This window comes from Salvelinus fontinalis, chromosome 20, assembly GCF_029448725.1.
Source record: "Salvelinus fontinalis isolate EN_2023a chromosome 20, ASM2944872v1, whole genome shotgun sequence".
Lineage (NCBI taxonomy): Eukaryota > Metazoa > Chordata > Actinopteri > Salmoniformes > Salmonidae > Salvelinus > Salvelinus fontinalis.
The window spans coordinates 7,059,508-7,087,451 of NC_074684.1; the positions used below are offsets into that span (position 1 = coordinate 7,059,508).

A 27,944-nucleotide genomic window follows, 5' to 3' on the forward strand; every position below is an offset into this window, starting at 1 on the left:
AGGCGATTTAGCCTACTCTATGAAGGGGTGCCAAGTGTTCGCAAAACAATGTAATGCAACATTTGTAGCACCCCTGTCATCAACAGTTAAACATCTCTATCATCTTCTCTCTCTCACTGTGATCGTAATAGCCCCTTCACACTGAAACAGACTCAAAGATCACGTTAAACCATGCAATTGGACACAAATTGTTGCCATCAGTGGCCTGGTGGGATAACTACTCTCCCTGTCCCAATTACAATTAGCAAAAGATAATTGTGGCGTCAGTAATCGTTCCAGTAGATTTCTTTCGGAATGTTAGCGGTTGTGAACCAATTCTGAGAAACACTTGTACAGCGAAAAAAAGGATTATGCCAATGCCATCACCTGTACCAGCAGGTAGTTAATGTAACAGGTATGATGAACATGTGAGAAATAATTGGCGGATCAGTTCCCCCACTGAGAAGTAATTGGCCAGCTTGCCTCTTGCTCTGACAGTTTGTTAAAGCCCAGTGATCTATGATTGACTGTTCAAAACCCCACAGAGAGGTGATTGGCTGTTTGACTGACTCTGACAGACTGGCAGGGCCAGTGACACATGATTGGCGGGTGACAGCGATTGGGACTAAGGGGCATTGCAGGTCAGGATTTGATGACAGGGCGGTGCTCAGTGCGGAAGAAGAGCCCTGCAGTGGATCAAGGAAGGATGGAGGGGAGGAGAGGGTGCAGGAGGAGGGAGCAGGGGCAGGTGCGGGTTAACAGGGGAGGAGGGCCCGAGGGAGGCAGTGGGAGTAGTTCCAGAAACATGCAGGAGTAGAAGGATGGTGGAGGAGTAAGTGCTAGAGGGGAAGGCAGGAGTTGGCAGGGGGCAGCAGCAGGGCAGAAGGGGGGTTAGAAGTCGGGCAGAACCCCGCAGTGTGTGAGGGGAAACGTGTGGTTCTGTATTTGGCCGCGGGGCACACTTCACTCGGCATTGGTCCATTTCCACCACAGGAGGTTGGTGGGAACTTAATTGGGGAGAACAGGCTCGTGGTAATGACTGGAGCGGAATTAGTGGAATGGTATCAAATACATCAAACACATGGTTTCTAGGTGTTTGATGTCATTCCATTTGCGCTGTTCCGTCCATTATTATGAGCCTTTCTCCCCTCAGCAGCCTCCTGTGACCCCCCCGTCCAACCCGTCCAACCCTCCTCACCCCCTACCTCACTCCTGCAGAGGTGCAGTGAATGCTGAGAAGCTGTAGGCTGCATGGCTGACTTACACAGATGCTCTTTTCTCTCCTTCTCACTTTCTGTTTTTCTCTTTCTGGCCTCTCCTTCGCTTTCTTTACCTCCCCACTCTCCCTCTTTCTCAAACATCCCTCTTCTTCCCCTCTTCCTCTCACTTTCCCTCTCTCTCTTTCTCTTTTCTCTCCCCAGGAACTCATGTATTATTATCACACACCTCTGGCACCCTCAAGAGACTGAGTGGATGTCCGGACCCGGCTCCTCCACGACACATTTATAATTATGCTAATGAGAGAGAAATCAGTATTAAAAGGCCCGGTCTGTTTGGATGACATTAATTAATTTATGTCTGACATATGTGCAGCACATCTTAACAAGCCTACTGTTTAATACTCAACTATATTTTACCAGGGAGTTTCAGAGCGAAGGTGATGGGGCGTATCCCTTTCAAGGTGCAGCTCTAATTCAGGGATGGAGTCAATCAGACCACATTAAAAAAAAATCTATCCAACATCTAAACCGTGGATTCAGAGCGCATACTGTCTAACAGCAGATATAAATACTGATCATATGATTGAAGTGAAATGGACCCTACTCTCCACGATCTGAAACATTACTGCGATGGCAGATTCGTTTCTGTGACTCCGAGGCCCATGGTGCCATGATTCCTACTGACCGACGCTGGAGTCTTTAACCTCTGCAGAGGGCTCTCTCTCTCTCTCTAAGAGCCCTACTCCTTCTCTCTCTGTGTGTGTAGGGGGAGGGAAAGGGGGAGTCCCAGGTGACTAGCATGGCCTCTTTTCATCATTTGCTTCTCATTGCCTTTGAACAAACACAGGAGCTGAGAGCAGAGATCTGCCGTTCTTTCTACTCTCAGTGAGAAGGAGGGGAGATTCAAATGTTTTAAGATTATAATGAACCTGAAAAATCATTACAGATGAGATGAATCTCCCGGCTGGCTCGCCAGAGAAAAAGATCTCATTTCTTTTGTCAGTCATGACTCGAGATTGAAGGTAGTTTGAGATGGAATCTATCCACCAAAATGTGGGCTACTGTGAACATGACGTCCTAGGTATCCCTCTGCATGTTATGTTGTCAGACTTCAGAAGGGTTCGTGTTAGACGGTACCTGGAAAATGGAGCTAAAACTGAAATGACTTCTGCTGTGTCCTCAGTGTTGCCTTTCATGTTATAGGACTCAAGAAAGCTACAGTAGATACCTGGCTAATGAATGTCACAAGCAATAACTGTACAGGTATTTTCTACATTAGATAGATTTTTCTCATTGGTTTATTTATACTGGTAAACATCAAACAGAAACAACAGCAAAATCAAGAGCCGACTTCTCAGATAGCCTACTGTTTTGGTGGCTTTCGTTTTCTCTTTACCAACAAGTCAATTTACAACGGTTCTTGGCCTGACATGACAAATTGTCTTAATAATAGTAAAAAAAACATGAAAATGGACCACCAATCCTTTATGGATCCCCATCCACCTGCTGACGTACTGGAATCGCACCAGTCATCCTGTCTGTGGTTTAGACTGTCATATCAGTTGCGACAGGAATCCTGTCTGTGGTTTAGACTGGTTTAGACTGTCATATCAGTTGCGACAGGAATCCTGTCTGTGTTGGTTTAGACTGTCATATCAGTTGCGACAGGAATCCTATGAGCGTGAGTCTGTATGTGTAATTACGTGATAAAAATGTATTGATTCAACCCGGAGGGCAGTATTAGGCTCAATCGACACCGACGGGTTGCCATCAATGTTGCATTGTGCTGTGTGTCTGGTGCGGCTTGATGAAAAGATCCAGCTCTGTCACTAGACTGAGGTGTGTGGCCCAAATGGCACCCTATTCGTTATATAGTGCACTACTTTCCAGAGCCCTGGTCAAAAAGTAGTGCACTATAGAGAATAGGGTGCCATTTGGGACACCACCTGGATACATTGTGTTCTACATCTCTGCACATTCACAATTCCTCCAAACGCCGCCAAGTTAAGACATGTCACCAACTGTCTGAAAAACTGATGACAAGAAATATGTCCGTTCATTGTCTACACAGTTATTGTAATCACTTTAAGTAACAGGCAATGTTATAACAAACTTGATCATCCATCCCTTTTTCACCCTCTCTAAATGATGCTAGACTTCCAAGTATACTGCATTCAGTACCATATGAACACTTACGGGTGTATCGTGTTAGCCTATATGTTACACAACTCAACATTTTTGTACATGAAGTTGCTTTATACAGTTTTTTGTGCCTTTCATCAAAGTTATATCCGAAGTCGCTATACAGATGACTTTGAGAGGATATTTGCTTTTTAGGTAGAAAGACAAAATGTGAAACATTGTTAAAACCCTGTTTTGCTGCCTTGTCTTCAGAAATACAAGAGGAATCTATGGGTCTTGTAGATAAAAGACAAGGCATAAAGTTACTGTATGCTCCACGACGGGCCACAAATCCAATCCAGTAAAACAAAGAACCTATAAGCCAGTGAAATCCAGATCATAGAGTGCTTTCGAGAAGCCACTCAGATCGGGACAGCTTGTCTCTGCCTCTGCGTATGTTTGCCATTGCACTCTCCAACGTGGGCAATTCTCCGCTCATGGACAGACTGCGTTTGGAGCACAAACTCCCGCCAGGTTTTGGCTGCTGCTGTACCAGGCTGACATAGCAGCGCTCCTTGTACGAGTCCACGTTCAGCGAGTGCCGCCGGTTCACCCTCACACCCCCTGTAGGTACCGTCATGTAATGGTGGGAGGAGGCTCCAGGGGGGCGCGGCCGCCTAGCGACCGGCGTCCATTTTGTGGAACGGGCAGGAACAGGTACGGCCAAGGCGGCAGCAATTTTAGCTTCCGACGAGTTATTACGGTTTGTGTTCTCTAACTCCACATCTGTCTGGCCTTCGGCTCGGCGAGCTTCTCCGGGTTTCGGACCCCCGGTGGCAGTGATATCGGCCCGTTTTTGCCTCAGGGTGACCGGGGAGGCAGGGTGCCAGGAGTGGCTGGCTGCGGAAGTAGAGACAGTGCAGTCGGGGATGGAGGGCTTGGTAGATGTGGTGGTGGTTGGGGCTGAGGGTTGCTGCTGCTTGACCGGTTTACGAGGAGGAAGGGCCACCCTCAGAGACTCCTGGTCCTCCGTCTCTGGTTTCTCTGGCTGGAGGATCTGCTTGGACAGAGATTTGGACATGGTCTTGGGGACGCCGCAGCCCTGGAGCTGACCATCACTGCTCAGAGATGGGATCTCACCCATCTCCAAAGCCTTATGAAAGAGATTGAGAGAGATTTTATTAATCCCCAGGGAGAAATGACCTCAACATTCATCATCACATCTGTACAACACAAATAATCCAGAGACAGTAGCCCCAAAGAAAAGAGTACTACTCAATACTCCTACCTTATCCTCATCGCCTTGGTTACACACTCGGTACCTCACGATGAGGAAGATGATGAAGGCTAAGACGGACGCCACGATGATCCCTCCGATGATGACCACGATGGTGCCTCCCAGGAACTGGGACTGCATGAAGTGGCAGCGGAGGTACTGTGGCTCGGTGGTGAAGCGGACACACCCCACCACCCGCGTGGCAGTCAGGGAGGTCACCAGGTCGTCGTAGATGGCCAGCACACACAGGTCATACTGTGTACCGGCCGCCAGGTTGTTCACCAGGATACTCTTACTGCTTGAAGGGATCATTCTGAAAATATAGAGAGAGAGACAGTTAGTGTGGAATGAAAGAGATGAGAGCATACTAGACCAACTGTAGACCAATTATACTGTACATTATATTGCAATAACAAAGAGCACAGGGCTATGGCTTGGAAATGGTAAGAGAAGAGAGAATGCTATGAGCAGCATTGTCGTGAGTGGACGAGTAACAGAGTCGCCGGGATTCCAATGGTTAAAAAAAGAAAGTAGAATTGCTAATGTGCAGTGAAAGGGGTGAAAGATGAAAAAGAATACTTTATTGTCCAAATGAGTTATTTTTTACCCAACCCCCTTGAGACACAAAAACACCCACTGAGAAGTCGGAGGCATTAAAGATGAAAGATTGTATGCACATCCATCTCTCAGGAGAGAAAGTCACATTAGATCCAATGGCTCGGTGGTTGGATCATGGTGCTGTGTGCTTGAAAGACTAGAGCTGTGGATTTCTTATTCCCAACTGGATCTCATACGATCAATATACTGTATGTACAGTATTTGTTGACTGTAAGTCACTTTGAATAAAAGTGTGTTCTAAATGGTCACGTCATATTGTATCATGAAGATAAGCTTCAAATATGGAATGAAAGAGTTGCCGGATGAAAGAACATTGTGTCGACTCATTTCTCAGAAGGGGCCTGAAAGATCTTCAGAAGCTTTTTGTAACATTCTGCTTTCTCTTTCATCTCGGCTTCTCTTTACAGCTCAGTGCTGACATTTCATTTTGATTCTGTTGATTAGGTATACTATATATACACAAATATTTGTATTTATTATGGACCTGCCAAGGCAGCAGCCACTCTAGCCTGGGGTCCAGGAAAATTAAGGCAGTTTATACCATTTTAAAAACATTACAACACATTCACAGATTTCACAACACTGTGTGCCCTCAGGCCCCTACTCAAACACATCCACATATTTACAGTACAAAATCCATGTGTACGTGTGTGTATAGTGCGTATGTTATTGTGTGTGTGTATGCATGTGTATGTGTTGCTTCACAGTGCCCGCTGTTCCATAAGGTGTATTTTATCAGTTTTTAAAATCTAATTTTACTGCTTGCATCAGTTACTTGATGTGGAATAGAGTTCCATATAGTCATGGCTCTATGTAGTACCTCCCATAGTCTGTTCTGGACTTGGGGACTGTGAAGAGACCTCTTGTGGCATGTCTTGTGGGGTATGCATGGGTGTCTGAGCTGTGTGACAGTAGTTCAAACAGACAGCTCGGTGCATTCAACATACACCTCTCCTAAATACAAGTAGTGATGACGTCAATTTCTCCTCCACTTTGAGCCAGGAGAGATTGACATGCGTATTATTAATGTTAGCTCTCTGTGTACATCCAAGGGCCAGCCGTGCTGCCCTATTCTGAGCCAATTGCAATTTTCCTTGCAAAAAGTCCCTTTTAATGGCACCTGACCACACGACTGAACAGTAGTCCAGGTGCGACAGAACTAGGACCTGTAGGACCTGCCTTGTTGAAAGTGTTGTTAAGAAGGCAGAGAAGGGCTTTATTATGGACAGACTTCTCCCCATCTTAGCTACTACTGTATCAATATGTTTTGACCATGACAGTTTACAATCTAGGGTTACTCCAAGCAGTTTAGTCACCTCAACTTGCTCAATTTCCACATTATTTATTACAATATTTAGTTGAGATTTAGGGTTTAGTGAACGATTTGTCCCAAATGCAATGCTTTAAGTTTTAGAAATATTTAGGACTAACTTATTCCTTGCCACCCATTCTGAAACTAACTGCAGCTCTTTCTTAAGTGTTGCAGTCATTTCAGTCGCTGTAGTAGATGTATTGTGTTGAGTCATCCGCATACATAGACACACTGGCTTTACTCAAAGCCAGTGGCATGTCGTTTGTAAAGATTGAAAAAAGTAAGGGGCCTAGACAGCTGCCCTGGGGAATTTCTGATTCTACCTGGATGATGTTCGAAAGGTTTCCGTTAAAGAACAACCTCTGTTCTGTTAGACAGGTGACTCTTTATCCACATTATAGCAGGGGGTGTAAAGCCATAACACACGTTTTTCCAGCAGCAGACTATGATCGATAATGTCAAAAGCTGCACTCAAGTCTAACAAAACAGCCCCCACAATCTTTTATCATAAAATTCTCTCAGCCAATCATCATTCATTTGTGTAAGTGCTGTGCTTGTTAAATGTCTTTCCTTATAAGCTTGCTGAAAGTCTGTTGTCAATTTGTTTACTGTAAAATAGCATTGTATCTGGTCAAACACAAATTTTTCCAAAAGTTTACTAAGGGTTGGTAACAGGGTGATTGGCCGGCTATTTGAGCCAGTAAAGGGGGCTTTACTATTCTTAGGTAGCAAACTTTTGCTTTCCTCCAGGCCTGCAGGCACACATTTTATAGTAGGCTTAAATTGAAGATATGGCAAATAGGAGAGGCTATGTCGTCTGCTATTATCCTCAGTAATTGTCCATCCAAGTTGTCAGACCCCGGTGACCTTTCATTGTTGATAGACAACAATACATTTTTCACCTCTTCCACACTCACTTTACGGAATTCAAAATTACAATGCTTGTCTTTCATAATTTGGTCAGCTATACTTGGATGTGTAGTGTCAGCGTTTGTTGCTGGAATGTCATGCCTAAGATTGCTAATCTTGCCAATGAAAAAAATCATTAAAGTAGTTGGCAATATCAGTGGTTTTGTGATGAATTAATGATGGGGCTGATTTTGCCTTTTTCCCAATGCTCCAAAGCTTTTTATTATCATTCATTATGTCATTTATCTTTGTGTAATAGTGTATGAGGTCACCCCTTCAAATTAGTGGATTCGGTTATTTCAGCAACACCCTTTGCTGACAGGTGTATAAAATCAGCCATGCAATCTCCATAGACAAACACTGGCAGTAGAATGGCCTTACTGAACAGCTCAGTGACTTTCAACGTTGCACCATCATAGGATGCCACCTTTCCAACAAGTCTGCCCTACTAGAGCTGCCCTGGTCAACTGTAAGTGCTGTTATTGTGAAGTGGAAATGTCTAGGAGCAACATGATTTTGGAATGAGATGCTCGACGAGCAGGTGTCTACATACTTTTGGTCATGTAGTGTACATGTTTTGTGTAGGGTCATTCCACGAAATGAGTGCCTTTTGCGTCCCTTTGATATTGTAGGAGGAAAGCACAAATATAGAATTTTAAAAGCCCTTTATAAATGAAGTGCCCCTTAATATAGACTGCATGGAAAATTCTATAAATCTGTCCCTCATTTTAAGGTCATGAACTGAATTATTTTCAAAAGAAACATTGAACATCTAATAGTCAAATTATAGTGCAAAAGCAGGTGAGCTGGTTCTACTCTTTTTGGCAATGTTCTGGTGTTTTGTGGTGGACAACGGAGCAAGGTGAGCATAACACGTCAACCCTGTTACCCATAGATAGACAGGCAAAAAAAGATTAACAACGTAATATTTTTTGTGAAGCTTGCCTTCAATTGCCACTCCCTGTTACACACAACAAGCTTCCAATCCCCCTGTCACAAGGATATTTATAGAGGATTTAAGATGAAATCATCAACCCTGTTACTTTATTTGGCACTTAATAGGCACTTACCGTAGTCATTTTGTTTTATTTAAGAGATGGGAAAACATGTTTTTTTATTAAGTTGAACATGACAGAATGTAAACATTTTCTCCAAGTTATTCAAAAAGGCACCTAATTGCTGGAATGACCCTGTACTGTATACGTACTGCAACACACTGTACCAAGGTGACTTTGTAAGTCACTGAACAAGAATGCCAGTACATTAATGTGGTCACGTGTGGCTCAGTTGGTAGAGCATGGCGCTTGCAACGCCAGGGTTGTGGGTTCAATTCCCACGGGGGGACCAGGGTTCAATTCCCACGGGGGGACCAGGATGAATATGTATGAACTTTCCAATTTGTAAGTCGCTCTGGATAAGAGCATCTGCTAAATGACTTAAATGTAAATTAATTACTTCATGCGGTTAGAGTAATAGCCCGTCAAACAATGAACATTTGAATACATTTTTCAACAACTTAAACACCCCTCAACACCATCAGGTATACTACAACAGACCATTGTGCCTAGTTCTCATTTGGTTCGGAGAGTCGAAATGAGGCATCAATATCAATCATCAAAAATAGTCCCTATATAAGCCAAGGCTCACCTGTAAACCAGAGAGTCATCGTAGGTCCCGTTGTATTGGATCTGGAACATTCGGATGCCCGGTATACTCCTCTGGAAGTTGAACCTGACCAGGACGGAGGTAGACGTTGCCTCAGTGATCACCACCTTCTTCTCCTGGCTCGTCTTCGTGTTTCCCAGTGGCACCACGCTTCCGCCTTCCCCAGCCGTCTTCATTACCGTGGCGATATCAGAAGAACCTGGGTTCGGTTCCTTCTTCACAGTACCGTTGGTGATGTGTGGGAGTTTGACGATCACCAGGTCCACAGTTTGTTGAGCCTCCCCGGCCGGGTTGGAGGCGACACAGGTGAAGGAGCCTGATGGAGCGATTGAGAACTTACTTTTTTTTTAAAAACCAAATTTGTAACTTTTGTTAGTGGGGGTTAAAGGTACATTTTCCATGTTAAATGATATGTTTATTAAAACATGTACCTGTAGGCTGCTACTCAAAAGAAGAAATAAACCCAGTAAGAAAAACATGTTTACAAGTTTACATATTTTTACACAATACTCATCTCATATATACAGTTGAAGTCGGAAGTTTTCATACACTTAGGTTGGAGTCATTAAAACTAGTTTTTCAACCACTCCACAAATGTCTTGTTAACAAACTATAGTTCTGGCAAGTCGGTTAGGACATCTACTTTGTGCGTGACACAAGTAATTTTTCCAACAATTGTTTACAGATAGATTATTTCACTTATAATTCACTGTATCACAATTCCAGTGGGTCAGAAGTTTACATACACTAAGTTGACTGTGCCTTTAAACAGCTTGGAAAATTCCAGAAAATGATGTCATGGCTTTAGAAGCTTCTGATAGGCTAATTGACATAATTTGAATCAATTGGAGGTGTACCTGTGGATGTATTTCAAGGCCTACCTTCAAACTCAGTGCCTCTTTGCTTAACATCATGGGAAAATATAAAGAAATAAGCCAAGACCTCAAAAAAAAAGATTGTAGACCTCCACAAGTCTGGTTCATCCTTGGGAGCAATTCCCAAACGCCTGAAGGTACCACGTTCATCTGTACAAACAATAGTCCGCAAGATTAAACACCATGGAACCATGCAGCCGTCATACCGCTCAGGAAGGAGACGCGTTCTGTCTCCTAGAGATGAACGTACTTTGGTGCGAAAAGTGCAAATCAATCCCACAACAACAGCAAAGGACCTTGTGAAGATGCTGGAGAAAACAGGTACAAAAGTGTCTATATCCACAGTAAAACAAGTCCTATATCGACATAACCTGAAATGCCGCTCAGCAAGGAAGAAGCCAAAACCGCCATTAAAAAAAAGCCAGACTACGGTTTGCAACTGCACATGGGGACAAAGATCGTACTTTTTGGAGAAATGTCCTCTGGTGTAACTGTAAAGGATTTGGAGAGTCCGGTCGCATTCCGCTTCGCTCCACAGGTAGTATCACATTTCACTTCATTTCATTACAGTACAACGGTTTGATTTGTTTGATCTTAGCTAGCTACATAGCCGTCTTTGTATCAAAGATAATTGTGTAGTTTAGAGCGATTTTCTAGGTTAGCTAGCCAGCTATTTTCGTCCTTTTAACGTAACGTAATCAACACTGCTAGCTAGCCAGCTAGCCACCGAATAGCAGCACTGTAGAATCTATTACATTCAACGGAACGACTTGATTAGTGTAGTGTTAGCTAGCTACACAGTTGTCTTTGCTGTCCTTGTATCTAAGATAACTGTGGAGTCTAGAGTAATTTTCGGTTACCTAGCCAGCTATTTTCATCCGCCGCGCTGCCGTTCCCCTACCTAGTCAATACTGCTAGTCAACACTGCTAACACTGCTAGCTAGCCAACTTCTACCGAATAGCAGCACTGTAGAAACTATTACATTACAACGGAACGATTTGATTAGTGTAGTGTTAGCTAGCTAGTGTTAGCTAGCTACATAGTTGTCTTTGCTGTCCTTGTATCTAGGACAATTGTGTAGTTAGACTAATTATCTGGCCAGTTACCAAGGTTACCTGGCCAGCTATTGAGGTTACCTAGCCAGCTACACTTTCAAACAAAGTCAACGCAGCCACTGCTAGCCAGCCTACTTCAGCAGTACTGTATCATTTTAATCATTTTAGTCAATAAGATTTTTGCAACGTAAGCTTAACTTTCTGAACATTCGAGACGTGTAGTCCACTTGTCATTCCAATCTCCTTTGCATTAGCGTAGCCTCTTCTGTAGCCTGTCAACTATGTGTCTGTCTATCCCTGTTCTCTCCTCTCTGCACAGACCATACAAACGCTTCACACTGCGTGGCCGCGGCCACCCTAACCTGGTGGTCCCAGCCCGCACGACCCACGTGGAGTTCCAGGTCTCCGGTAGCCTCTGGAACTGCCGATCTGCGGCCAACAAGGCAGAGTTCATCTCAGCCTATGCTTCCCTCCAGTCCCTCGACTTCTTGGCACTGACGGAAACATGGATCACCACAGATAACACTGCTACTCCTACTGCTCTCTCTTCGTCTGCCCACGTGTTCTCGCACACCCCGAGAGCTTCTGGTCAGCGGGGTGGTGGCACCGGGATCCTCATCTCTCCCAAGTGGTCATTCTCTCTTTCTCCCCTTACCCATCTGTCTATCGCCTCCTTTGAATTCCATGCTGTCACAGTTACCAGCCCTTTCAAGCTTAACATCCTTATCATTTATCGCCCTCCAGGTTCCCTCGGAGAGTTCATCAATGAGCTTGATGCCTTGATAAGCTCCTTTCCTGAGGACGGCTCACCTCTCACAGTTCTGGGTGACTTTAACCTCCCCACGTCTACCTTTGACTCATTCCTCTCTGCCTCCTTCTTTCCACTCCTCTCCTCTTTTGACCTCACCCTCTCACCTTCCCCCCCTACTCACAAGGCAGGCAATACGCTTGACCTCATCTTTACTAGATGCTGTTCTTCCACTAACCTTATTGCAACTCCCCTCCAAGTCTCCGACCACTACCTTGTATCCTTTTCCCTCTCGCTCTCATCCAACACTTCCCACACTGCCCCTACTCGAATGGTATCGCGCCGTCCCAACCTTCGCTCTCTCTCCCCCGCTACTCTCTCCTCTTCCATCCTATCATCTCTTCCCTCTGCTCAAACCTTCTCCAACCTATCTCCTGATTCTGCCTCCTCAACCCTCCTCTCCTCCCTTTCTGCATCCTTTGACTCTCTATGTCCCCTATCCTCCAGGCCGGCTCGGTCCTCCCCTCCCGCTCCGTGGCTCGACGACTCATTGCGAGCTCACAGAACAGGGCTCCGGGCAGCCGAGCGGAAATGGAGGAAAACTCGCCTCCCTGCGGACCTGGCATCCTTTCACTCCCTCCTCTCTACATTTTCCTCTTCTGTCTCTGCTGCTAAAGCCACTTTCTACCACTCTAAATTCCAAGCATCTGCCTCTAACCCTAGGAAGCTCTTTGCCACCTTCTCCGCCCTCCTGAATCCTCCCCCCCCCCCCCCCCCTCTTCCCTCTCTGCAGATGACTTCGTCAACCATTTTGAAAAGAAGGTCGACGACATCCGATCCTCGTTTGCTAAGTCAAACGACACCGCTGGTTCTGCTCACACTGCCCTACCCTGTGCTCTGACCTCTTTCTCCCCTCTCTCTCCAGATGAAATCTCGCGTCTTGTGACGGCCGGCTGCCCAACAACCTGCCCGCTTGACCCTATCCCCTCTCTTCTCCAGACCATTTCCGGAGACCTTCTCCCTTATCTCACCTCGCTCATCAACTCATCCTTGACCGCTGGCTACGTCCCTTCCATCTTCAAGAGAGCGAGAGTTGCACCCCTTCTGAAAAAACCTACACTCGATCCCTCCGATGTCAACAACTACAGACCAGTATCCCTTTCTTTTCTCTCAAACTCTTGAACGTGCCGTCCTTGGCCAGCTCTCCTGCTATCTCTCTCAGAATGGCCTTCTTGATCCAAATCAGTCAGGTTTCAAGAATAGTCATTCAACTGAGACTGCTCTTCTCTGTATCACGGAGGCGCTCCGCACTGCTAAAGCTAACTCTCTTTCCTCTGCTCTCATCCTTCTAGACCTATCGGCTGCCTTCGATACTGTGAACCATCAGATCCTCCTCTTCACCCTCTCCGAGTTGGGCATCTCCGGCGCGGCCCACGCTTGGATTGCGTCCTACCTGACAGGTCGCTCCTACCAGGTGGCGTGGCGAGAATCTGTCTCCTCACCACGCGCTCTCACCACTGGTGTCCCCCAGGGCTCTGTTCTAGGCCCTCTCCTATTCTCGCTATACACCAAGCCACTTGGCTCTGTCATAACCTCACATGGTCTCTCCTATCATTGCTATGCAGACGACACACAATTAATCTTCTCCTTTCCCCCTTCTGATGACCAGGTGGCGAATCGCATCTCTGCATGTCTGGCAGACATATCAGTGTGGATGACGGATCACCACCTCAAGCTGAACCTCGGCAAGACGGAGCTGCTCTTCCTCCCGGGGAAGGACTGCCCGTTCCATGATCTCGCCATCACGGTTGACAACTCCATTGTGTCCTCCTCCCAGAGCGCAAAGAACCTTGGCGTGATCCTGGACAACACCCTGTCGTTCTCAACTAACATCAAGGCGGTGGCCCGTTCCTGTAGGTTCATGCTCTACAACATCCGCAGAGTACGACCCTGCCTCACACAGGAAGCGGCGCAGGTCCTAATCCAGGCACTTGTCATCTCCCGTCTGGATTACTGCAACTCGCTGTTGGCTGGGCTCCCTGCCTGTGCCATTAAACCCCTACAACTCATCCAGAACGCCGCAGCCCGTCTGGTGTTCAACCTTCCCAAGTTCTCTCACGTCACCCCGCTCCTCCGCTCTCTCCACTGGCTTCCAGTTGAAGCTCGCATCCGCTACAAGACCATGGTGCTTGCCTACGGAGCTGTGAGGGGAACGGCACCTCAGTACCTTCAGGCTCTGATCAGGCCCTATACCCAAACAAGGGCACTGCGTTCATCCACCTCTGGCCTGCTCGCCTCCCTACCACTGAGGAAGTACAGTTCCCGCTCAGCCCAGTCAAAACTGTTCGCTGCTCTGGCACCCCAATGGTGGAACAAACTCCCTCACGACGCCAGGACAGCGGAGTCAATCACCACCTTCCGGAGACACCTGAAACCCCACCTCTTTAAGGAATACCTAGGATAGGATAAAGCAATCCTTCTGACCCCCCCCCCCCCCTTAAAAGATTTAGATGCACTATTGTAAAGTGGCTGTTCCACTGGATGTCATAAGGTGAATGCACCAATTTAAGTCGCTCTGGATAAGAGCGTCTGCTAAATGACTTAAATGTAAATGTCTGATGAAAGAAAAATAGAACTGTTTGGCCATAATGACCATCAATATGTTTGAAGGAAAAAGGGGGAGGCTTGCAAGTCGAAGAACACCATCCCAACCGTGAAGCACGGGGGTGGCAGGATCATGTTGTGGGGGTGCTTTGCTGCAGGAGGGACTGGTGCAATTCACAAAATAGATGGCATCATGAGGGGGGACAATTATGTGGATATATTGAAGCAACATCTCAAGACATCAGTCAGGAAGTTAAAGCTTGGTCGCAAATCGGTCTTCCAAATGGACAATGACCCCAAGCATACTTCCAAAGTTGTGGCAAAATGGGTTAAGGACAACAAAGTCAAGGTATTGGAGTGGCCATCACAAAGCCCTGACCTCAATCCTATAGAAAAGTTGTGGGCAGAACTGAAAAAGTGTGTGCGAGCAAGGAGGCCTACAAACCTGACTCAATTACACCAGCTCTGTCAGGAGGAATGGACCAAAATTCACCCAACTTATTGTGGGAAGCTTGTGGAAGGCTACCCGAAACGTTTGACCCAAGTTAAACAATTTAAAGGCAATGCTACCAAATACTAATTGAATGTATGTAAACTTCTGACCCACTGGGAATGTGATGAAATAAATAAAAGCTGAAATAAATTTCTCTCTACTATTATTCTGACATTTCACATTCTTAAAATAAAAAGTGGTGATCCTAACTGACCTAAGACAGGGACTTTTTACTAGGATTAAATGTCAGGAATTGTGAAAAACTGAGTTTAAATGTATTTGGCTAAGGTGTATGTAAACTTCCAACTTCAACTATTCTACTGTATCTTAGTCTATGCCGCTCTGACATTACTCGTCCAAATATTTATATAATCTTAATTCCATTCCTTGACTTTAGATTGTGTGTATTGTTAGATATTACTGCACTATTGGAGCTAGAAACACACGCATTTTGCTACAGCCGCAATAACATCTGCTAAACACGTGTATGTGACAAACACAATTTGATTTGATTTACAGCGTTTAAGTGATAAATTCAGTATAAACAGGAAAAGCAAAACAAAAAAATAAGTAGGCCTCCAGCCCAACCTCCCATCCCATTCTCCCAACCCCACCCAGCCAACATGTCTCCATCCAACCCGCCCCACCCCCTACCCCCACTCCCATAAACCGTGTGAAGGAAAAGCAGCCAACAAGTGCTCAGCATATGTGGGAACTCGAGAGAATGCCAAGAGTGTGTAACGCTGTCATCAAGGCAAAGGGTGGCTACTTTGAATAATCTTAAATATAAAATATATTTTGATGTTTATCCCTTTTTTGGTTACTACATGATTCCATATGTGTTATTTCATTGTTTTGATGTATTCAGTATTATTCTACAATGAAAATAGTAAAAAATAAAGAAAAACCCGTGAATGAGTCGGTGTGTCCAAACTTTTGACTGGTACTGTGCGTGTATGTATATATATATATACACACAGACAGACAGACAGAGAGAGAGAATGTGTTGGGCTTTAGCCAAGATTATTCTTTACAGAGTGAAGTATATTTGTCCAGGCCTCAATTGTTCCTTGACTAGCACCATTCATTCTCGCTGTCGATAATTCTAATGTTACAGCTTCTAATAGTAACTGTATTCACTTATGAATTGGAAGAGAGTGAGGTGATTGCAATCTAAGAGCCAACATCATTGTTTTGCAGCAAATGTCTTTGATTGATTGAGAGATTCAAGGAGATATCATCGTTAAGTAGCATAACAGATGCAAAGCATTGAATATTTACATTCAAGCAATTCAAAATGAATTTTGTGACCTTGCCCCAGAAACATTTAACTGCAGGGCACTCCCACATCATACGGAGGAATGTGCCTACCTGATTTAGGGGACTCTATGAACAGTTCGTGTTAAATACAGTCTGTAAACAAACTTAAAATGTATATGTTTATGGTTCGGGTTACAGGATGCCAAGGTCATATTTTTCCATATTCTGCTCAAGTTAAACGGTTGTTCAGATTAAAAAAGTTGTTTATATATTATAGAGATCATTCCTTTGAGAGTCCAGATCAATTATTTATAAATCCCATCATTGGACGGTTCAGTATTTGGGTTTCCCAATGGTCTCTATAGGCCAGCATTGCTGTAAATATATAAATAAATGATTTGCCTGGTAATGTGTGAAATATTGGCGGATGGGCGTATGGATAATTGTTTTTCAATGTTGAAACTTTATTAACATTCACAACTCTATGAACATTTATTAGCTTTTCTGTTTCCTTTAAAACAAAAAAGGGGGAACTAAATGTAATGGGAGAACAGAGTTCATCGTAGGATCATTTTGATACAGATCAAATGGTCTGAAAAGCTGACCTCAGGGCCTACTGAAAAACCAGAGCATACAAACAGAAACACTCAACATAGTCTACCACAACAGACGTTTCAATGACACCCACCTGAGTCCTTCACAGTGGTGATGAGGATGTCCAGAGTCCCGTCACTGTGCACCACAGCCCGGGAGGAATTGGACATGAGCCGGCCGTCTGGCGCAATCCAGTGGATGATGGGGTCTGGGTCGCCCCTGGCCTTACAGCGCAGAGCTACACTCTGACCCTCCAGCGCTCGCAGCTCCTGGAGGCAGTTAGATGGTGGGGTAGGGTGAACGATATTACCGTGATAGGTATTGAATTATCGTGATTAAAACAGTTATCGTGGTTAGCAATAGCACGATAATCGATGTTTGACAATTATTGCAATAAATGTGTTTATTCTGGAAAGGGATGACATGATGATCAATATTTCATTAATTATCATGTTAAAAAAAGTGTGTTCAGTGATATACATGATAGTTACTTTTTGTCCGTGTCAAATAGCATGATAAAAACAGTTATAATGCTTCTGTTATCACTGGATTATTGCAATACTATTGACAAATGATCTTATTATCATCTCAGCCTTACCTGGGAGTGTCTGGTGATGAGAGGCGGCTCACAGAGGAACTCTTCCTCAGACACGGTCCAGAAGTACCGCCCAGCCAGGTGCTGCGGAGCCGCACATGTCTCCAGATCATCCTCCCGCCTCAGCCTCCTCAGCCACAGCAGCTCACAGTTACACCTCAGTGGGTTCCCCCCAAAACTCAACGCGAATGACGACGGACCCATGCTTCCTGACGTGGCCAGAACCCCAGCCCGCTGGAACACAGGGTCTGGCGGAAGCTTCTGGAGCTTGTTGGAGGTGACGTCAAGCCGTTTGAGCTTCTGCAGGCCGGAGAAGGTTCCTATAGGGATGTAGCTAAGCATGTTGTGGTCCAAGCCCAGGGTGTGGAGGCTGGTCATTCTCTGGATGGCCACCCAGGGGGTGCTTTCTAAGTTGTTGTAGGACAGATCTAACTCTTCTAGTGCCGTGAGATCATTGAAGGCCCCAGTGTGGATATGAATCAGTTGGTTGTTGTTAAGAATGAGATGGTGAAGTTTGGACATCCCGCTGAAGGTGTCGTTGGTGAGCCTCGTCAGACGGTTGCTGTCCAAGTGCAAGGCCCTGAGGTTCTCCAGATCTTTAAAGGCGTGAGGCGAGATGGAACCGATGGTGTTCCGAGACAACGTCAGGTCCTGAAGCTTGGTCATGTTGGCAAAGTCCCGCTGTTTGATGCTCGTGACGAAGTTATCGCCCAGACGCATCTCGACGGTGTGCCGGTCGATGTTTGGGGGGACGAAGAGGAGGCCCTTCTTGTCGCAGAGGGTTGCCAGGTTGGGGTTGAGCATCTGGCAGACACAGCGTTTTGGGCACAGCTGGACCTTGTGGGCCTTTACAGCCATGCCAAGGACCATCAGGTAAACTAGCAGGGTCTCCATCAGGCTTTCCAGTCAGGCTAACACACCTGGCCAGATAAGAGAGAGAAAGAACTGTAATATCCTACGTGGAGTTGGATAGAGATAACCCCAAGACACTGATCTAAGGTAATTTCCGCCTAAATAGGAGACAACATAGAAAGGATTTTAATTACATGCAGTTGGATGAAGTTTCACCAGACTGATCTAAGGTCCGTTTTTTTTCTCCTGATAGGATGGCTGTGTACGCTGAAGTAGAGACTGGAGAGAAAAGATTGTATTTGTTCATTTGGGTACAGCTCTCTTCCTGGATCCTGGGGTCCACTCAAATCACAAAACAAAGCAATCATATACACCCACAGAAAAGCAACGAAGTAGAGACGAGAGAGACAGAATTGTATTTGGATTACCATTAGCTGTTACTTTATCCAGAGCTACTCTTCCTGGAGCTCAGACAAAACAATCATACACCCAGACAAAAACAATGCCAGAGAGTGCAAAGTATTCTATTCTGAATCCTGAGACCTTAGAAAAAGAGCTCTGCAGGTAGTCTAGTGAGTAGCGGGGGATACTGCAGCTGGAGTGCAGAGAGAGTTTGCCTAACGACACGTGAAATACTGCTCATAATGAGTTATATAACTCATTCTTATTGGCTACATGTACAGAAAACATGAATCTACCATGCGTGTCTCATGGTTCTTGATTACGGGAGGAAGGTGCAATGTCTAACGCCTAAAGATCTCACAACAGCAGCATAACTCAAAGCCGAACCTTTAGACACAGAATGTTATATCATCATTGGTTTTTCTTTGGTCCTCGGGTGGCAGGTAGCCTAGTGGTTCGAGCGTTGGGCCAGTAACCGTAAGGTTGCTGGATTGAATCCCTGAGCTGACAAGGTAAAAATCTGTTGTTCTGCCCCTGAACAAGGCAGTTAACCTACTGTTCCCTGGTAAGCTGTCATTGTAAATAAGAATTGATTCTTAACTGACTTGCCTGGTTGAATAAAAAATGTTTTAAATAACTGAGGTTATATCTCTGTGTCTTGAATAATGTGTCAGTATAAATGCGTTTTTATCTGCCTAAAAGCCTGGAAGCTCTCTGTACACCTTCAAAAGCTTTTTCCACCTGCAGCTTTTGATATAGAATCTGTAAAACAATAACCTTAACTGTCAAAATAGTTTGAGGAATTCTCAGAATGTCTCGGAATTCTCAGAATGTGTCAGGGAATGAAGAATTCTGCAGATGGAACATGAGTGACAAACTGCCATGGGGGAGCGTTCTGTTGCAACGTTAACGGAGACTGAGGCCTGGTGGGAACATAGTGACAACACCTGTCATCTGACAGCTGTAAAACACATCCTGGCCTGACGACTAAAGGAAAAAGGTTGCCGCCTAGGAGTGTGCGGCCGACAATAAAAACGAGAACACAGTGAAATCATTTTAGAGAGAGCAGAGCACACACTGTCTCCCTGGTCTGACATTTCAATGAACGCCACGCTACATAAAAATCCCACTTTTCTTGGAGAACAGGTTTATGCCCTTGTTTTATAGGACGTTTTACCACGACTGAGTAACAGTTATAGAAATGTGTTGACTCTCTGTCCTGTGTTGACTGCTTGGGTGGCTGGTGCTGGTGAGAGGGGAGTAGTAGGCTTAGCAGTGAGGGCCTAAGTAAGTCAATGACAAATGGACTGTGGTGTAATTGTTAAATGGACAAGTTATGACACTCCTTAAGCATGGCAAACGACTGCCAGATCGTGACCCAAACTGAGGAAATACGGCTGATGGTGTGTGGGTGCGCCAGAGAGAGTGTGTAATGGGAGAATGTGTGTGTGCGTGTGTTGAGGGGTTAGGTGTTTGTCTGTTTTTGTGATAGTGGTAGCGTGTGTAGGTGGGTTTGCATGTGTGTAGGTGTGTGTGCTTTTCTGTGTGTGAAAGAGAGATAGCGAGTTAGTATGCGTGCAAGTGTGTGTTTATGCGTGCGTGCCAACCAACCTTCTGCTTTGCTCTGGATGGCACAGCCTCTGGATGTGCAATGAGGCAGAGAGGACCTGCTCCTTCCCGACTCAAATGGCAATGGAGACGCGATATTGATTCACTCCGTAGAGATGGGGCTTTTTTCGCCGGTGATAACTCAGCCAAACGTGAAGAGAATGGTTGAGACGGTTATCACTGCGAAATTCGCTTTGTGAGGACAAAAGTACAACCCCATCGCCAAGACATGATGAGAAGCAGGAAATACATGTCGGCGCCGGTCTCCCTAATTTGCATTTAATTACGGTGGGGTTTCTACACAGCAATTTGCATAGCAGGTCACATTCATCCCGTAGATGAACAAATAACTAGATAATCAATCAATGATTTAATCAATGCTTTACTCAACCTTAGAATGTCAAACCTTAGATAATATAGAGAACACTTTCAGACACACACACATATGCACACACTCACTCACACACACACATGGGTGGATTATTCCTAATAGAAAGCAGCTTGGTAGACATCAACATTTACAGTGACACTCAAGCGCAATGGCAGCAGCAGAGGCATACTACTGTTTTAGTGGAGGATATCTATGCTCTCCCTGGGGCAGCGATCATCCAGAAAAGCCTTATACAGCATCCTACACACACACTCTCTCTCGCTCACACACACACACACACACACACACACACACACACAAACACACTTCTGCAGCAGGCAGGCAGCTGGGCCAGTTGGGTCATGAGGGATCTGTTTTCAGATGGTCTAACGTATGCTGGGCCTCATATAGAGAAAGCCTCTACTGCATCATCACATTGCTGCTGGGCTGTGGGCCCTGGGCTTGGAACCGGGAGGGGGGAGAGAGAGAAAGAGAAAGAAAGAAAGAAAGAGAGAGAGAAAACTAATGCTTGTCATGCTTACAGATGGAACTTCTGCGTAGTGGCCCTGTCTCACCTAGGTACTGCAGAGACAAAGCTAGATACTGCATTCTCCATCGGAAGCAAAATGCTTTCAGTACATGTATTGAGGTTGTGGTATGAAACTGATATTTCCTATTTTATAAGGAGAAACACATTAATGCTTGGTAGCATTACAGACACCCTCATGCTGATATAAACACGTTCTGATTTGTTGACCTAGGAGAGAATTGTTCACCACATGAAATTAGTTAGTGTTTGATTAAAAACATTCCTTAATTAAACTGGATAAATTGGTGTTGAACGGTTTAAGTATGTCCTGAACACACCATCAGCCTGTGTGTCTGTGCGTGCGTGCATGCATGCGTGTGCACATGCGAGAGCGAGTCAGAGAAAGAGTATGTGTGGGTGTGTGAGACAGAGAGTGTGTGTTTGTTGGAATACCAATTTACATCAGTGTCTGCCAATGCGATGTGCTAGGTCTAGGGTGACATCCTTGATACCATGGCAACACCAAAACCTCACTTTGGGATGGCATGTCTTTAAAGGTTCATTCTCAGACAACCTAATACTGCGTTGAGTCAGTACTATTGTCCCACAGATTTCATTGCCCTATTAGATTCCAATGCTACTACGGTAGGTCCATCAATAACATCTGGTGTTTTGTTTGCCATTGGGGTCATACTTTGATGAGGTCTGAATTATGGAGGAAAAGGTCAAATACATTTAGCGTGGCCTAATGAAAGGGGTGGCTGGATCCAACTGATCTTATAGCTCTCTCTCTCTCACACACACACACACACACAGTCAGATCGATCTACACAGAGGCATAAAATAACGCTTCAATCCTTTCATTTTCTTCCCATTGATGTTAGATAGGTACCGTAGGTAACATGGCTGAGGTGACCTAAACCGTGGATGTAATGAGCCGCCAGCTACGTTCTCCAGTCGAGGAGATCCCAAAGAACTGTGGGGTCTGAGGTGGCACTGGTTCAGTTTCAGAATGAAGAGGGATGTCTTAGCAGGCTGAGTGAACAGGCCCCTCTCTATCAATAGAATTGTCTTCAGTGCTTTTAGAGTCTTCCTTTTTTGGTGTGAACCCTCCTTTTCCCTTTGGCGTGAAGATCCAAAAATGCATCTGTTGTTTTTCACCTTGTAGAGGGAATAGATTGTTTCTCCTGGCAAATACATCCAATCCTATGAGCTGAATAATCAATAGGCCCACTGTTTGCCTTCCCCCCTTTCTTACTGAATATGCTGTGCATTCAGCAAAGCTATTGTGAGGTAAGCAATGTAAATTAGGTCGATGTGCTCAGTCTACTGTAGCCCAAGCCACAGCTCCTTGGATGCGTTGGTGGTGAAAGGAACTATACTACACATCCCTCTCTTTTTAGACTATGAATCATGTTAGTGAAAGACATAAGCATTGCCTTCAATGAAAAGGCTACGCCATGATGAATGTTTCAACGTGATATTGAATGTTGTGATCAGAGAGCGTTGTAGCCTTTCGAGGAGTCAGCAAACAGAAGCATTATAATCAGGCCTACAGGGTGCTTTGGTGTGGCAGTTACAATGGTGCCTCAGGCTACCATGAATAATCAAATAGATGATAACCAACACCCGACATAAAAAGATGAAACACGTTTATAAGTCATTAGGGCCACAAATTCACATTGCAGAGACCTGTATCAACATACATCTGTATTGAACTGTACCTTGTCCAGTCTTTCATTGGGCTACTCAATCCAGGCTGTTTTATTATAGGCAATAGCCTACAACAAGATAACAAGTGAATGACTGATGCCTCATTTGCATTCCAGTAAGGGCTGTTTATGGCGAATATTTTGTTTTGTGGTCATATTTCATTCTCTCTTACCACTCTGCAAGTTATTTTGGTTGGACTAACAAGAACTCATATAATGTCCGAGCACAAGCGCAGTCATTTCCCATCTTAATTCAATCTGATGCGATCCACCATGCATCTGTAAGTGGACAAGACCCTAATTGGTACATTACATGATTTTCAGTTTCAACTAGACAAAAAAAACTCCGCACGCAAACAAGGGGGTTATATAAATACAATTTGTAATCTGACCGCTTTGCTCATCATCTGAAGGGATTTTTTGACCTTGAGGTGTTATAGCCTAGCTTTTCAAAGATCTAGGCGCATGACAGCTGTCTTTAGGAGATCCCTCACCTTTTCAGACACCCCGCCGTGAGAGGCAATGAGGATGGGAGCCTAATTGCAGTAAAAACCGTACTGCTGCTCCTCATGCAATTTCTTCAAAGCCGATTACCCAAAAGAGTTCAACAACAATGCGATGCATTTAATGTATGGTAGGCTATAAAAAAATATTGCTTAAAGTTTACCTTGAAGACGGAGCATCAGCCCTGTTCAATCTGGGGTAGTAGGCCTACCGCGTAAATTCTTCCGCAAATGCTGTTATGAGCGCCAAAACATTTTGACAGAATTCTGTGTAATCTAAATGGTGGTTCCTTGAGCCGACTCAGGTCTCCCAAAAATGTGCGCTGGATCCTAATATAGTCTGTGAGAATGGCCTTCGAAACCAGCGATGCCCTTCAAGAAATCCATGACCATAGAAAGCAACATTCCAACGTCTTACTTACTTCCCCGGTGTATCTACGTGGGAAATGCACACTTGATGTTGGCTATCTAAAAGAAAACTGCAGGAGGATGAGGTCCCGCTATCGCTTTGAGTCTACAGCTTTCCAACCACACCACAGAGGATTGCCTCTGCGCACTCGGACGGCATGAACCGTTTAATAGCAGAGAAAACGCCTTTGTAGCGATACGGCGCTGTCTACTGACTGCTGGTGCTGCATTCGGATCGCGTAGAAGTCAGATGTTCGCATCGCTTTTTCTCAGCAGGTCCGCCGGTGACATGCCGGCTCAAAGCAACCTAGTCAGACTGACACCCCGCTAGATCCCCTCTGTCCTCCGGTCCGGGCGTCACACAAGTCGTGGACTATACTATCAACCTTTCCCCGCCAGCGAGCCAACTCAATTTCGCGGGTGACCAGAGGTGCACTGCTGTGCTTGGAATGGTAATCGAGGGCGCCCCCCAGCACTAGGGCCATTTGTGCATTCATCCACAGACAGACAGACAGTTGCAATGCCTCCCAGCACAATCTTGCACCTGTATACTGATTATTTAAATTAGTAGGCTGTATGAACTCAGCTTCAATCTGACAGTGCATTGTCCCTATAGTAGGCTATATGGAAATACTGTATTAATCACCATGCTGTTATTCATTTATCATCACAATGATTGTGAGCTTAACACATTCATGAGCAATCATTAAGCTCAATGATTTGATGCAGTGACATACAAACACAATTTAAGAATTGATCTGCTGCAGGCACCTCTGCAAACAAGCAAGCACACAAATAACCAAAAATGTATAGGCTATTGAACATAGCCTTAAAATGTGTATGAACTATTGGCAAACTGAAAAATGACCATATGTTCATTTAAAAAGCTTTCAAGAGATGCCCAGGTAGCTGGGTACCAACATGACTACTTCTGCATTCAATAAGGTCACAAGAAAATGGCAGGTTGGCTGTAACCATCTTGGCACTCTCTGCCTTGTCTCTGGCACCCACTCCTCAGGCTAAAGCACAGGGCTAGCCAAAGGCTACTGCTGCTGTGGTTACGTAACGGAGGTGGTTCGGTGAATCGCAACCTTGCTTGAGACCTAAATATTTGTGTTAGCTACCTGAGCTAATGTCTCGGTTTTAGCCCCGCAGGCTTACACGGTACTGTGACGTGCAGAAGATGATACCCGGGATGATACATCGTATGTCATCTTCTGATCTTATTCTCCACTTCTTCACGTTGACAAAGCCCATGTGTGTTCTCTAAATGCATTCTCTGAACAGGAAATACCATCAGACTCGTTGTTTTTGTCCTCAAAACAAAGCCTTTCCTGCCTCTTAGCCCAGCTCCTCATAATTCACAAGGTGTTGTGTTTCATCTACTACAGCACTGCACTGAGGAGTTCTACTGCGAATCAATATATAGCCTCATTCCGCCACTGTATACAGGCAGGGTTCAGATCAATAGAGACAATGTATGCCCAAGGTGTTGGAATGAAGGAATCTATGGTGATTCCAGGAGCCTTTGCAGTTTTCGTCTGTCTAATATATTCTTTAGAATGCAGAAAATGACATCCTGTTGTTGTAGCTTTCATTACCTAGTTAATCAATAAAGGACATTGTGACAAGGCAACTGTGTCCCACTTGTTCATGGACCAATGGAGTATTAATATTCTCCAATCAAACCTTCCTACTCTATTGGACCATGAATAAGTGGTCAATCTGGAGGTGGAAGAAACGCAAGCCTGGTTAGGCGAAGTGCTGGCTAGCGGAGTAGAACATTTTTAGAAAGAAAACGAGAATATGTGGAACATAGCCTTGGACCCTTGGCTAAGGATATGTATCTGTTCAGCATACTATGCCAGGAGGTCTGGACCCTATTGGCACATGTGATAGTATAATAACTACAGGGTCATAGTTCTAAACCCTGCACTGAACCAGGTGTTACTCCTCAATCACTATGATATTACAAATGAAATCATCAGAAAAACATTAGCACACTCTCCAGAGCACCAATTTAATCACAAAGCGCCTTACAAACCCCTGTCGTTACAATCAACGTCAACATCTGTAATTGATTGGAACGTTATTGCTGCGTCATTCACAACTAAACCACTCCTCCCTCCAAGGGCAAACTGCAACGCATTGTCCGGTCTGCGGAGAGGGTCATCGGCTACCACCTGCCCTCCATCGAGGACCTGCCCCCCCCCCCCCCCCCCGGGTAAGGAGGCGTGCAGGAAATATCATTGCCGACCCCGCCCACCCCAGACACCCCCTCTTCCAAACACTCCCCTCTGGTAAACGGTTCAGGGCAATCATGACCAAAACAACCTGACAGCTAAACAGTTTCTTTCCCCACGCTGTGTTCCTCACCAATTGGCCATCTGGTCCACAGAAACTAAGGGACTATGCACTCTCTGCTGCGCACTGCATCAAGCCATCTTCGAACTGCACATATAATAGCCGCACTACCATAATTGCACTCTGTTCAGCTCTGCACATTAACACTGCATATAAACTGTACATAGGCACCTGTTGTTGCACTACATCACGGAGCATTCTTACCTCTGCACATATATATTTATAATGTACATTTGTAAATCCTCTCTGTAAATTCTCTTACTGTACAGTTCTATGCATACTTTATCTATTTTGTATATAATGTACATAAACTTTGTGTAAATTCCTCTGTCTGTATTCTATCTGTTGTCTATTGCTCGTAGCACATCACCAAGTAAAATTCTAGAAATTTTAAATATACTTGGCGAAAAAAGGTGATTCTGATTCTTACCAACAACACACTGACAGACATTTAATCCATTCACGTTTCTTTTATCAGACACCAAATCCCATTCATTGTTTCCTGTCGTTGAGGAGCTGTTTGTAGGTGAAGGAGTCGTCCCAGTCCCCTGTCCTGCTCTTCTTCTCCAGGAAAAGGCCCATGCTGTCTCTGGGGGGGATCTGCGATGCTGTGCCTCCACATCGGCTCTGAAATCCCCAGCAGCTCACGCACATAGGCAGAGATGGGGGGGAAGGGGGGAATACAGGGAGGAGCTGAGCCAAACCGTAGGCTAGATCTGAGGGTCATATTCAGTCGGGTATGTTGTAGAATCTTCAGATAGAAATGTATTGTATTTTAGAATAGACATGTCCCTCTGAAATGTACAGAGGGAGAAAAAAAAAATCGCAGCTCTATTCATAGTATTTCTATCTGCAATGTTCAGTAGGTTGCATCCTTCTATTTACAGGAATGTTCAAGTGTGCTTGAAAGGTAGGGATAACCCTAACTTAATAAAAGGCTATAAATGATGATATCACCATGCACATTAGAAATATAAACTCAGGCTCCAGTTTAGATGCAACCCTCATTAGTTGGCCTATGAAATATGAATTATTCTCAGTGCTGAATCTGATTGTCTGCATATATCCCCTTCCTGGATATATCATGTTGTGTGACCCATCTTGAATAATTAGCCTACCACTGAGATGGGAAGATTGGCCAAGGTTTTCTTATTTGGGTTGGAACAATCCTGCATACATTCATGGTGGCGCTTCCAGGACATTTTAGTGCCTTAATGCAGAGATTACTGTAGCCTAGCCTATTTCTACTTTACATTCAGACCTTTTCAATCAACACCACTCTACTGAAATTGCTATAAGTATCCAGTGCAGGCTTAGAATCTGAAAGCTTCTCAGCTTAATTTCCCTTTACCTTCATATCCTCAAAGTCTGTGATTCCTAATCATGACAGATAGTGGCAATTTACATAAATCAGCTTTTTACCTGTGATGAGGTTCTCAGTGAAACAGGCCTGGGGTGGATAAAGACAGAGTCGTTGACTAGTCGCCATCAGCAAAGTGGACTGCTGTACACTAATGCTAGGCTAGCAAAAAGAAAATGGAAAAGTTATTTGGCATTGTAAAGAAATTAGTAACGTCATAAAACAATGTGATAGCTCACTCACTGTATACTGTGGATATCCTAAGGATCCTATCTATTTTGTCAAGGCCTGGCAACTCCAGTGAAGGAACGCCATGTTGCCTGGGTGTGTGTGCGCGCGCGGTATCATAGAAACCGTCACATGTCAAGCTAGGTTGAAAGTGTTTATGTCATCTTCAACCTAGCTGTAAGGAAAGAAGCCAACGTAGCTCAGTCGCAGTTTTCCATTGGGTCAAATTACTTTGCTCACGCCTAAATATAACATGTTAGCTATAGAAATATGTTAAAATGCA

At 44.8% G+C, this 27,944-nt stretch overlaps 1 protein-coding gene across 4 annotated transcripts; it reads right to left on the reverse strand.

The window, feature by feature from the left end:
* Positions 1-2,479: 2,479 nt before the first annotated feature.
* Positions 2,480-27,801, reverse strand: LOC129817209 (leucine-rich repeat and fibronectin type-III domain-containing protein 5-like). Of its 4 annotated transcripts, XM_055872232.1 has the most exons (8): positions 27,677-27,801; positions 27,496-27,595; positions 26,504-26,789; positions 17,329-18,245; positions 16,825-16,999; positions 9,083-9,416; positions 4,609-4,909; positions 2,480-4,473 (listed from the first exon to the last, which is right to left on the reverse strand). In XM_055872232.1, exons 4-8 carry the CDS (start codon positions 18,217-18,219, stop codon positions 3,718-3,720), a joined length of 2,457 nt encoding a protein of 818 aa, XP_055728207.1. In that variant the 5' UTR covers positions 18,220-18,245; positions 26,504-26,789; positions 27,496-27,595; positions 27,677-27,801; the 3' UTR covers positions 2,480-3,717. The 4 variants fall into 4 exon arrangements, with proteins under 4 accessions (XP_055728207.1, XP_055728209.1, XP_055728206.1 ...); XM_055872234.1 differs by lacking the exons at positions 26,504-26,789; positions 27,496-27,595; positions 27,677-27,801 and adding exons at positions 18,372-18,456; positions 23,466-24,246; XM_055872231.1 differs by lacking the exons at positions 26,504-26,789; positions 27,496-27,595; positions 27,677-27,801 and adding an exon at positions 23,466-24,244.
* Positions 27,802-27,944: the final 143 nt, after the last annotated feature.

Excerpts from the sequence above, each read along its gene's own strand:
- LOC129817209 (XM_055872232.1), bottom strand. The coding sequence starts at position 18,219 with ATGGAGACCCTGCTAGTTTACCTGATGGTCCTTGGCATGGCTGTAAAG. Across the intron at positions 17,000-17,328 it reads TCATCACCAGACACTCCCAG|GAGCTGCGAGCGCTGGAGGG; the intron begins GTAAGGCTGAGA and ends AACTGCCTCCAG. Across the intron at positions 4,910-9,082 it reads GATGACTCTCTGGTTTACAG|AATGATCCCTTCAAGCAGTA; the intron begins GTGAGCCTTGGC and ends CTATATTTTCAG.